Genomic DNA, 12551 nt, shown 5'->3' with positions numbered 1-12551 from the left:
CTCGTGAACAATTTCTGAAGCCAGAATGCGTTTTTGCAATTCCTATCTTCACACTTCTGACCTTATAGTAGCAGGGGGCCCGCAACTGAGTGTGCAACTAACCTGAAGATATCCAGTAAGCATCATGGTTCAAACTGAGGTTTCCAAACCTAACATTTTTATCCTTTACATAAAACAAAGAGAAAAAAAAACAGACCCAGATTGGAAGAGGCAAGAGTCCTGAGATAATCTCCTTCTTCTTTTATTAACAATATTCATTACACTCTATCCCACTCTTTCTCCGAGGTGCCCATGACTGCATACAAATGTTTTCTCCATTTCATCCTCACAACAGCCCTGCGAGGTAAGCAAGCTTAAGTGACAGAGCCCAAAAAGTCACCCAAGGGGGTTTCATGAGGAGGGGCCGGAACCTGGGGTCTACGTCCACCATTCTATCCACTGCACCACACTATGTGGGAACTACTTGTTTATACAAGGAGCGGAGGTGCAAAATCCACTAGGTTGGAGAAGGAGGTTGGCATTAGACAGGGGTCCCTCACTCAGAGCAGATACAAAAACCCCTCTGAGGTAAAGGCAACAATTCATGCCGGAAGTTTCCATTCCCCTCTTTTGGCAGCTCTGTGCCACAGGAAAAACAGTCTTTTGATACTGGGGGGGCAGGGGGCGTATCTCCCACGGTTTACAAAGGGCATATAATATAGATTTGCACAAACACGGTCACTCGCACAGAACATCTTTAAATAAGAGGGTTATGGTGAATAAATACTGTACATAAAAGCCCACATCCCACCAAAGGGGAGGAAGGCCGATAAATATATGTCTCCTGCTATACAGATAAAACCATCGGGGGGGGGGGGAGGGGGAGGAGGCGGGTGGAAAAGTCACAGGCAGGCCCCCCAGCGACAAGGTAACGGTGCCAATTATCCTCGCGATTCCAAGGATCTATTGGAAGAAAGAGGAGAAAGACAGAAAGAGGAAATGTGAATAATGGACAGTCCAGGAATATAATTTCCCCTTGATTCTAAGTAGGATCGACTTGCCGGGAAAAGGAAATACTATTTCCCCCACCCCATCAATCCCCCACCCCCCAAGTGGACTCCGCCGTTCTCCCTGGTCTGATTTTGGCCCGTTTTCCTTCCCCTTATTGAATCCAATTCTACTTTTCTCAGCCCTTGCTGCCTCCTAGTGGCAGTAGCCAACGCCATAATGTTGGAAGCCAGTGGAGTTGCTGAGGTAATTAAAAATGTCACCCAAACTCATGGAGGTTTTTTCTCCCTTTTAATGGTGAGGGGGAGGTGGTTAACCCTAACTATTATCTTCTGTGCATGAGACTATTCTGCAAGTCCATGAATTCCCCCAGGTTTGAAGAAACCTAAATTTTAAGTGGCCCCATTGTGTAGATTTTCTTATCCCCCACGAAGGCCACTCTTTCCGTGTGTGTGTGTGTGTGTGTGTGTGTGTGTGTGTGTGTGTGTGTGTGTGTGTGTGCTGTCAAGTCACAGCTGACTCATGGAGACCCCATAAAGTTTTCTAGTCAAGAGATGTTAAGGGATGGCTTGCCGTTGTTTGCCTGGTATTCCTAAGAGGTTGCCCATCCAAACACTTGCGAGGGTCAGCCTTGCTTAGCTGTTGAAATCTAATGAGGTCAGGCAAGCCTGGGGTATCCAGATCAAGGTATCTTTGGCTACTAGACATCATGATATTGAGGAGTCTATTGTGCGTCTGGAGCTCCTAAAACCTCATTGAGTTCAACAAGGTTGTATCACTTAAGTCAGGTTCTCAGAGAGTTTGTGTGGTGGCCTCAGAGGCGTACCGGGGGGGTGGGGGGATGGTGCCCAAGGCAAAACCTGCTCTGGGCGCCCCCACTCCCGCACCCCACTTACTGGAACTACAGGGAAGGGCGGGGGGCAGGGCTCGCGGTGGGTGGCTCGGATGGGCGGGTGCTGCAGTGGCGGACCAGCTCCTGCCCTCCCTGGCTTCCCGGGGGGGGGGGGGGGTATGTGAGAGCCGACCTGCTGCAGCGGTGAACAAATCAGCCGGTGAGTGGCATCCCGGCACAGGGGGAGCCACTAGGTGCTGGCCAAGTCGCCGCACTGCAGGAGAGGCCAGGCACAGGGACCCCCCACGTGCCCAGCACCCCCACATGGCAAAATGGCATGTGCCTGGGATACCTATGTCCCCATGGGCAGTACGCCCCTAGTTGGCCTTCAAGAGTCTTTAACCAGGAAAACACAATGGGTTAGATCCAACTACTAGCTTTTGTGCTGGTGAAAAAGAGAAGAGGGGTCCCTTCAGCTGCCAAAAAGGCTAAAGGATGATGGGACCTGCATGGACAAAAACCTTGTGGGATGGGGAAGGGGACCTGGGCAAGAATGAGTGAAAAAGCTAACAGGATCCAACCCTGCATTAGAAGAGTCCTGCTGGATTGGACAAGTGGGTCATCTAATTCAGCGCCTGATTCACACAACTGCCCAACCTGGATGGCCAACAATAGGGCACAGAGGCCACGGATTTTCCCTATGTTGCCTCCTCGTACTGGGTTTCAGAGGATGACCGACTCTGAAGATGGAAATAAAATAAATCTCTCAGTTATGCAACTGTGGGAAGATTTCTGCATCTGAATTTCAGATTGGATGCTAGGGCCAGGGGCAACCAGAGACACGTCTAACTGCTTGCGATTGCTAAATTTGGGTTCTGAAAGGACTTCGCCCCGTATCTGATTGTTGGTTGGCAATTATATTTGTAGCCATCCATATTCATGTTACTGAGTTTAGATCTCGGCCTGCAGGTATCTTGCAACCCAAACCTCCACATTGCGAAAATGAAGTATCCAGGCATGTGCTGGCATTGGTTTGTATATTTCTTTCAGGAGAAATGTTGTTATTGTTTTGTCAAAGAAGGAGCAACAAAAGGACAGTACGTTCCGGCCTTTCACAGTTTGGCTGCTGCCTCTATGAGGACTAGAAACATCTCTAATTTTTTAAAGGCGTTTCTCACAAAGGTTGAATGGCACACTAAGGAATATGCTCTAGCTCAGTGTTTCCCAACCTTTTCGACGTTGCGGTACCCTTGACCTCGGCCTTCATATCTCAAGGTACCCTTGAGGTTCATTTGAATTTTTTTTTTTGCATTTTAAGGGTTTTTTTCCTTTTTTGGCCTGTAGGTGGGGGGAGTGGCAAGCAGGGGGAGGGGAGGGGAGGGAAAGCAGTATTGACAGCGCGTTGTTTGTTTGCCTAAATTTGGCATGGATTTGGGGGGATTTAAAGGGAACTCCTTTAAATCACCCCAATCCACACTACATTTAGGCAAATAAAAACAATGCTGTTTTAATGTTGTTTAAGGAAGCCCATGAGGTTTCCAAACCCCCTCCCAGCCCCTTCCAAAAAAAAATCCCACATTTGATTCTGAAGTGACAAACCATAGCATTGACTCACGGGTACCCCTGAGGCGTGTAGCCTCATGATATTATATACCCCAGGGTACCTACCAGCACCCTGATGTTGGCAGGGGTTATGAATCATACCATCTGGAGGCTCTAGCTTTACAATGCAAATTTGAGATGTTTCAAGTCCTCATAGAGGCAGCAGCCAAACTGAGAAAGGCCGGGACGTACTGTCCTTTTGTTGCTCCTATGGAATGGGCGTGGCATTTATGACACCTTTGACATGTAAATGTGGCGCAATGCTCTCTCAGTGATCATTTTCAAAGACCCCCCCCCCCCCCCCAACACAGAATACAAGATGGATCTTGTATTCCTCTTTCGAGGGTTCCTTGTGGCAGGGGAGAAGATGGATGGGTTTCCAGAGACTTCCATTTTCACTAGCTATTTTGTCAGGAAACATATAATTCCCCCCCCCCCCCAGATGTTCTGTGTTGGTAAGTTTCATTGGGCCTTTCCCCACTTCTCCTGCTGCTGGAGTTGCTACGCGCTGCTCTGAGCACACGGCATCCTGGCGCGCATCTGGGTGTCCCCACGACCCCGTGCTCTGCGCGGGGTCATCCAAAGGCGCCGTTTTCGCCAGCGCCAGGGATGCCACGCGCTGAGCGGGCGCAAGAGCGGCAGCGTCAGGGCGGCTGCGCTGTTGCCGCCCCTGATGTGGGGAGTGCAGTGGGACCCCGCGCTACTTGCGGAGACTAGCGCGGGGCTTAAGGTAAGTGGGGAAAGGGCCATTGAAAGAGTACTTGAAATAAATTCTCCGCTTTCAGTAATTCATGGGAGAACAAGGTATTTTTTTCTTTCTCAGGGATTCCACTGTAGAATCTAAAAGAATTGAGAGACGGGCATCGTTTTGGTTTTTTGCCTTTTGGTTTTTAAGCCCGTGCTTTTATTAATGACAGGCAACTTTTATGCCTTTGTCAACACCATTATCTTGTGCATTTCAGAGAATGGTACTTTGGTACAAGAGCATTTATAGTTCATTGAACAAAATGTGTTTTTACTTTCAAAGATAGTGGGGAGCAGGGCTAGGTTGGCACTAGGATCTAGGCGCTGCATTCTACAACAAAGAAGGTCCAGCATGTTTGGGTCTGTGATGGAGGAACATATCATCTACTAACATCTTCATGTGGAACAGTAGCATTCAAGGTAATCCCAAAGTTTCAATAAGCATCATTTGGAAAGGGGATAGTGCATTTCTAGGATATTCCTGAGTATGATTTTGGCATTCCCAGTGAGTATTCAACTAGATGCCTCCAAGACCTAAGCAAGAAGGCAAAAAGTGATGGCTAATTCTGTTATTTATTGCCAGCCTACTTGGTTTTCTTGCAGCACCCCTTCCAAAGAGATACTAGGAACGGTTGTTTCCAGGATTAGGGAGGTGGGGAGGAGCAACAGCAAACACCCGATTCACGCTTCAGTCTTACGAGTAACTGTTGTGTTGCTGCCGACGCCGGGCTGTCCGCATCTTCTCAAACCGTGCCTCCATCTCTTCTAGCACTTTGGGCGTGTAGCGCACGACCAGCTTCACGGTACCCTGGGCGGCTTTCAGAAGCTCCACTGCCCGCTCATGCTGCTCCCCTTCCACGCTCTGCAGGAGACGGAAGCAAATCGACAGCGGTAAGATGGGGTAGGCGGGATCACACGGCCTTTCCAACAGATAGCCAGTCCAACCCTTTATTCCCCGTCTTCACGGCTGGTGAAGTTATACGACAATTATCAGCAAGGTGGATGAGTTTGTATGCAGTTGTATTTATTTAAAATGTGTATGTCCCCTCCTGATCTCCACCGAGTCAAAAGCTGCAAGGACGTGGTGGTAAGCATCTGGTGAGTTAGAAGGAGATATACAATTGGTGGTAGAACGTGGTATCAAGTTGCAGCGGATAACTGTAGGCTTTTCAAGGCAAAAGGCAAACAAAGGTGGTTTGCCACTGTCTGCCTCTACATAGCAATTCCTTTAGTGTCTCCCATCTATGTACTAACCAGGACTGTTCACGCTTAGCTTCCAAGATCTGCCAAGATCAAGCTAACCAGGTCAGGATGATACCCTCATAAGCTCAGTTAAAAGCCAACGCACACATCTTTAAAAGCACAGTCACCAAACAGCCTACCCTTATTTACTTTCCTGCATGCCGCAGGTGAAAGTACCTGCCATAATCTTACACAGAGAAAGACTCTGTTAAATTGTCATTCCTTTACCTTGGAATATGCTTTTATGTTTCCCTGATAAGAGATCACTTGTCACTTCCTGCGTAACGCCTGCCCCACCCTCTACCACGGTCCGTGCATCGACTCGTTACCGCCCATTGCTAAGATAAAATATACATTCGGCCTCCTCTCCCCACATAAACTCATCCGTCTTATTGATGATGGCCATACACCTAAACATGGGCCATTACCCCTTGACAATTCACATCTAGAGGAACTGTGGCTGAAGCCGAACAGAGGCCACCAAGGAGGCGGAACAAATACTTGAACCAAGATCTGCTAGGTAGACACAGGCCAAAACATCCCAACCAAGTTCAGTCCACAATTTAAACAAATGCGGAGAAGGCAAGTAAAACCCACCCCTCGTTCCTTCACTTAGGTACCCACGTAGGTCCTCCCCAGTTTCCCACCACTTGATACACACCACGCCGTTGACTGACAGCAGCTGATCTCCACGCTTGAGCCCACCGTGGCGGTCGGCCACACCCCCTGGGATGATGCGGGAAATGTAGATGGGAGAGTTCTGCTCCTTGCCCCCCATGATGTTGAAGCCCAGGCCTTCGTCCGTCTTGGGGAGTTCCACCACCCGTGGGTGTGCATGGCCCTCGCTTGCCGCAAAGGCAGCCACTGTGGCCTGGAGGTGGGAGAGAGAGAGAGAGAGAGTTTTGGATTTATATCCCCCCTTTCTCTCCTGCAGGAGACTCAAAGGGGCTGATAATCTCCTTGCCCTTCCCCCCTCACAACAAACACCCTGTGAGGTAGGTGGGGCTGAGAGAGCTCCGAGAAGCTGTGACTAGCCCAAGGTCACCCAGCTGGCGTGTGTGGGAGTGTACAGGCTAATCTGAATTCCCCAGAGAAGCCTCCACAGATCAGGCGGCAGAGCTGGGAATCAAACCCGGTTCCTCCAGATTAGATACACGAGCTGTTAACCTCCTATGCCACTGCTGCTCCTGCTAGAGGAAGAGGAACCGATCTTCAGCTAACAAGCATTACATTGCTTTCACCATACAAGTGGGTTTTAACTCCTACGTCTTTTCCGCTTTGATGGGAGGCCTGTTCACACTCTTGCCCTGTTGTATTGATTTTCATTTGACTTGTCCCCCCCCCCCCCGTCATCATCAATCAAACTATCCCATGTCGTGCTGAGTGTGTCTCTACAGGAATAAAGAGGAACAAGATTGGCTACAAAGAACATGGGGCACATCTGGAGAGGACTGTTTTCCCAGGGGACATCACACATCTGATGAGCTACTTACCCATGAGTGAACAATGCCCAGTTCTACTTACATACAAGGACCCCTGCCTGCCTGCTCTACCAGAAAGCTTTCAGAACAGCTAGTGTCTGTTTTTTGCAGGATCCAAAAGGTTGGGCCCAAAGTAAGGGATGCAGCACAAGATAAAGTGCAAGAAGGCATCTCACCTCCAGTTATGTCCCCAGAGACATCCTAAGATAAATGGATGGTTCGAAAATAGCCCTAGAAGTCCTTGGAATGGCAGCAGAATATAAATTATTGCAGGCATTAATCCACATCTTCAGGTGTTGAGGAGAGGTTTGGGGGGGTTCAAACCAAGCATTATTATTTGAAACGATACCTCTGACCTTAAGGAGGTGGCTAATCTTTGAGGTGCACATTTTTTTAAAAATTCCAAGATACGTTTCAGTCATGGAATGGACCCACCTTCTTCCATCTTTTGCAACATATTTCACAAACATAACTAACAACACTAAAGAGGAACGCAGCAGCACCTTAAAGACTGATAATGTTTATCCCATCAAAGCTTTTGTGAGTCAGATTTATACATGGAATGCTTACCTTGGGGCTCTTAGCTGCACAACGGGGCTGTAGTGTGGTCTCCTCATGTTTATCTGTTTACACTTGAGGAGGAAGCCCAGTGCCTGCCCCACAGCTGCTTGCTGAAGTCTCAACAGGCCTCCGCTTTCCTTTCTTTAAACTCCGCCCATCACCTCCCTCTTAAAGGCACAGATCTCATCACACCTGGTAGCGGCAATATAAGGAGCTTCATTGAAGCCCTTTAAATTGCAGTTATATCGATATTGTTCCTCTTTCCAAAAACAACCCCCCCAAAGAAAGAGGCAAATTCCCTAAACCACACTCTGCTGAAAAAGGTGAGCAAGTCTAGAACTGATCTCTCCCTACAACCTCCACATATATGTACACACTTCCTGCTTTTCAAATGGAATAAAAGACAGCAATTTTGCACTGCTTCTCTGTTTATATCAATACAATGAATAACACAAATTAATGTAATAACAAATTTGAAAAGCGGGAGAGATGAGAACAAGTGTGCAAGGGAGTGGAAGTGGCTGGTGGTGGGTGGATTGAAGCTGCCAAATCTTCCCCACTCTGGCAGTAAAGAAAATTAAAGTGAAGCTTCAAGTGGTGTTGCTTGGTGTGTGGGGGAATGGAAACTGAAAGCGGTGCTCGGGGAAATACATCCATACAAAAAAACTTGCCATGCAGCGGACACCTGGTGCATAATGGGCCAAAGTTTCTCTGCATCAAATGTGTAGGAGCATAAATCCACAGCAACTATTTACATTTAAAGAATGTTTCTTGTAACTCCAAGAATAAGTAACCGCTATGGATGAACACTCCAATGCATCAGATGAAGTGAGCTTAGAATCCCAAAAGCCACCACTGGAATAAATTGCTGGTCTTTGAGGTGCTACTGGACTCCTATTTACTTATGCTGGTATAGATGAATCTGGCTACTCCGTCAGAACAAACAAATCTATTGCTGATGAAGTCAACTGACTTGCAGTGCCCTTTCATGCTTCTGTCCAGCTTGAAATCTATTTTTAAGTTTTCCCAACATGGGTTTGGCCTCTTTAGAATCAGGAACACTCTCACACTTTTTGCCTAGGCAACATGAATTCTGCATGAACGAAGTGGAATGCTGTGATTTGCATAAATTATTCAAAGTGAGAACATCGCCATGTCTTAATTTATTCTGGTTTAATTAATCCTGGGGCAAGAACAGGGAACAATGTCGGAATTAAACTCCCAACGCTTATGGAAAAATTCCTGGAACCAGACTTTTAATAATTCCTTTGCAACTACAGTCATCCCTTCTACACCATGATCCCCCCCCCCCCTCACTGTTTCGGTTTATTACAAGTTGGCATAAGAAATTATTGTAAATGGGAACTGTCCCGTGGTGGCACGTGGCCCCAGCTCTGAAGTAGGTGCCGCCACCCAGGACTCACGTCACCCTGTGGCCACTGGCAACTGCAGAATAATGCCACCGGGCTGGGCCCTCCAGCCCCCTCCCTTGACTAACAGACAAGCCAGGGAGTAAATTTCCGTGGATTTTTCAGATCCGGGGAGGAAGAGGGGTGCCGTGCCTTTAACCCCCCTGATGTGGAAGATATGGCTATATAAGGACTAGAACAGGGGTCTGCAACCTGCGGCTCTCCAGATGTTCATGGACTACAATTCCCATCACTTGGCCATGCTGGCAAGGGCTGATGGGAATTGTAGTCCACGAACATCTGGAGAGCCGCAAGTTGCAGACCCCTGCACTAGAAACCTGGTTTAAAAAACATAAAGGAAAGCTTTCCACTGAATCCCACAGCCGCAATGCACCCAGCTGTGTCTATACTGAATACACCACACTCCCTTTGGAACAAATATTACATTTTGCGTGACATGGGGTGTGAGCGTGACCAGTTCTACGGAGAAAAGATGTGGAATGACAGTTCTTTAAAATACCTTAGCTGTGGCGTGAGCTCGGATTTCAGGACTCCCGGATATATCCAGAGTGTCATACAGCTGCTCATAGACCTGCCCAAAAGAGACATGGGGGTGGTCAGAGAGCTTATGCATGGGACAGAATGTGGAACCAGAAAAGTAAAACAGGTGTGTAATTTGAAGAGGATACAGGTGGGGTTCCCAGGAGAGGTGATCTGAGGGTGCTGCAAAGAAATATTTGGGGCCAGGTAAAAGAGGCAGTTTTACTGCGCAGGTGGAGGGTGGGTGTGAAGTGGCAGGAAGAGAGGAGATGAGATATCTTGAAGTGCGGGGGGTGGGTGGGTGGGGGGGTGGGGGGAATCAATGAGGCAAAGGGCAATGGAGGGAGCAGGAAAGGGAGTGATCCAAAAAGGGGGCTCACCTCGCGGATGGCGGAGCAAAATTTACTCTGCAACACCCTCTGGAGGGCTTGCAGTTTCTGGGGGGGCACTTCACCGCTCCGCTGCAGGCGCTCCAGCAATTCCACCGCTCGGGCCACATCTGGACAGGGGAGGAGAGAGCACGGGCATCAGCAGGAGGGGGGGGGAGTCTGGGCAGCTCAACCCCTTCTGCTTCCCAGATGTGCGATCCTGATGGCAGGGATATCCAGGAAGGCGCTTTGCTGGCCAGCTCCTTCGCCACTGCCTCCTTCCCAGGGAGAATCTCAGATCTGCTTTCAAGCAGCCATGCCCAGGAAGGGCCCGGCCTCCATCTTTCCAGCAGCGTCACCACGCTTCGGCTCCCCTTCCATCTCCTGCCCCCCGGCCACCACGCGTGGGGACAGGGCGGGCTGGCGGCCCCACATCGCCTTCCCTCCATATGCGTCTAGACCCCTTGCTAGCCTAGACGCGTGGGGGAGGGAGGCAGGAAGGGAGGCGGTTGCTACCCATAGCTGCAGCATTGCTGACAGACAGGGGAGGGAGCACCCTCTCCCACCCCCCACGCCTAGTGCAGCTCTGCCTCTTTCTCGTATGCAGCCTCCCCGGGAGCACGAGCATGCACCCCCCCCCCCATGCCCTCCCCTCGGGTGACTCGTACCTTTCTCCAGCCCCAGAGGCTCCGCCAGCGCTGCCATCTTCCCTGCCAAGCCCCGTCTCTCGCGTCAAAGCAGGGAGGAGGAGGAGGAGGAGAGCGGAACTGGATTTGCAAACTGACACGCAACCCAGCCCCCGGGGCTGCTGCTGCTGCTGCTGCTGTGGCTGCGCACGTGCGTACAACTGCTCTGCCTCCCGCGCCTGATCTAGGTCTAGGGAGGAGAAGAAATCCATGCTAGGGTGCAGCCTACGAAAGGCGGGGGGTACGCGATCGAGGAGCAGCCTAGATGGAAAAGGATTCGTTCCAATAGGAGTGACCCCAAAAAAAGGAGTTTGGCTTTGCAGCCCGCCTTTCTCTCCTGTCAGGAGGCTCAAGGCGGCTCACCAACTCATAGAATCATAGAGTTGGAAGAGACCCCCAAGGGCCATCCAGCCCAACCCCCTGCCGTGCAGGAACACACAATCAAAGCACTCCTGACATATGATCATCCAGCCTCTGTTTAAAAACCTCCAAAGGAGACTCTTTTCCCTTTCTAGACCCCCAAGTAGTATCTTGTGCGTTAGGTGAGGCTGAGAGCTCTGAAGGTCACCCAGCAGGGGTGTAAGGGGAAGCAAATCCAGTTCACAAGATCAAGTCCGCTGCTCATAAGGAGTGGGGAATCAAACCAGGTTCTCCAGATTAATGAAGTGTCTTGACCGCTTCACCATAGATCAGTGGTTCTCAAACCTTCCTAATGCCGCAACACTTTAATACAGTTCCTCATGTGGTGACCTCCAGCTGTGAAATTATTTGTGTCTCGGTTCCCAAGACCATGGGAAATAGGTGTTTTCCTATGGTCCTAGGCAGCCCCTGTGAAAGGGTCGTTCAACCCCCAAAGGGGTCGCGACCCACAGGTTAAGAACCCCTGCCACGGATGCACTGTCCTGTGCCTCAGTCCAGAGGCAGTGTAGCCAGAACACGTGCTGGTCACTTAAAAGGAAGGAAAGGAAGTCCTATGGAAAGGAATAAGGGTTGAGAACATCATTCCCACTTGTTCAAAGGGTTAAGTATCTAGAACATAGGTGTCAAACTCGTGGCCCTCCACATGTTATGGACTACAGTTCCCATCATCCCCGCATGATGGGAAATGTAGTCCATAACATCTGGAGGGCGGCGAGTTTGACACCTGTGATCTAGAAGTAGGAAATGGCTTCCTCTAGTTGCAATGTGATTCCGGAACACAGGCTTCGATGGGAGGAACCCACAAGCAAGTGTTCAGAGTTTGCCCAACAGAGCGTTATTGTTTTGCATCTGAAGATACTGACTCCAGGTCACAAAATCTTAAACAGGAGTAAACCTTTGCTGTTTTCCCCAAAGGTCTTGAAAAGAAGCAGTTGTGCCGTTTGAGAATGGTGGGAACTATCTGGTTCTTTCTCTCTTTGGGAAGCTTTTTTAAAAAACGCACTATACAAACAAGATATAAATCTTTGTTTTTAATATATATGGTAATGTTTCTTCACATTTCTAGGCATTATGTGGGATAGAACTAGTTTTTCCACTAGTGAAAAAGGGAGGGAGGCCTCTGGCAATCAAAAAGACTACGATGGGGTGTGTGGGACCTGCATGAATGGTGCAAGAAGCATGAGAATGGGCTAAAAAGGCAGCTAAATCCAACTATTACATAGCAAACGAACATCCAGGTTCACAGGAAGCAGAGATTAAATCCAGGATCAGGTCTGATTTAGGATATCGTGGAAAGCTTTTCACCCCTCTGAAAATGTAGCTTCGTATTTCAGTTGCTGAGACTTTCCATAGCTCTGGAACTGTGACTGCTTAGGTTTGAAAAGCTGGCAGTCCAAAAGGCTTCTGTAGACAATCTTTACAAAACATGACCATGTCTTGTTTCTTTGTGTGTGTGTGCTAAGTGTGATGAAGTCTCATGGCAACCCTATGAATTAATCTCTAAAATCTTTTATCATTAATTGGGTCCAACTTGAAATCTGATGGCTGTGGCTTCCTTTATAGAATCAACCCACCTCATGCCAGGTCTCCCTCATTTCCTAGCAATATTGTCTTTTCCGGTGACTCTTGTCTCGTGATCAAAAGTACAATAATCTCAGTTTAGTTTCTACGGAGAATTC

At 48.9% G+C, this 12551-nt stretch overlaps 1 protein-coding gene across 1 annotated transcript; it reads right to left on the bottom strand.

Annotated features, from left to right (window-relative positions):
* Nucleotides 1–225: 225 nt before the first annotated feature.
* On the bottom strand, nucleotides 226–10630 carry LIN7B (lin-7 homolog B, crumbs cell polarity complex component). The gene is made up of 6 exons (XM_048518265.1): nucleotides 10435–10630; nucleotides 9779–9897; nucleotides 9379–9450; nucleotides 6069–6278; nucleotides 4864–5027; nucleotides 226–942 (listed from the first exon to the last, which is right to left on the bottom strand). The coding sequence occupies exons 1-6, from the start codon at nucleotides 10469–10471 to the stop codon at nucleotides 921–923; spliced, it is 624 nt and encodes a 207-aa protein (XP_048374222.1). The 5' UTR covers nucleotides 10472–10630; the 3' UTR covers nucleotides 226–920.
* Nucleotides 10631–12551: the final 1921 nt, after the last annotated feature.

The sequence above is a fragment of the Sphaerodactylus townsendi genome, linkage group LG15 (genome assembly GCF_021028975.2).
Source record: "Sphaerodactylus townsendi isolate TG3544 linkage group LG15, MPM_Stown_v2.3, whole genome shotgun sequence".
Classification (NCBI taxonomy): Eukaryota; Metazoa; Chordata; class Lepidosauria; order Squamata; family Sphaerodactylidae; genus Sphaerodactylus; species Sphaerodactylus townsendi.
This window is presented reverse-complemented; position numbering and strand designations above follow the sequence as displayed.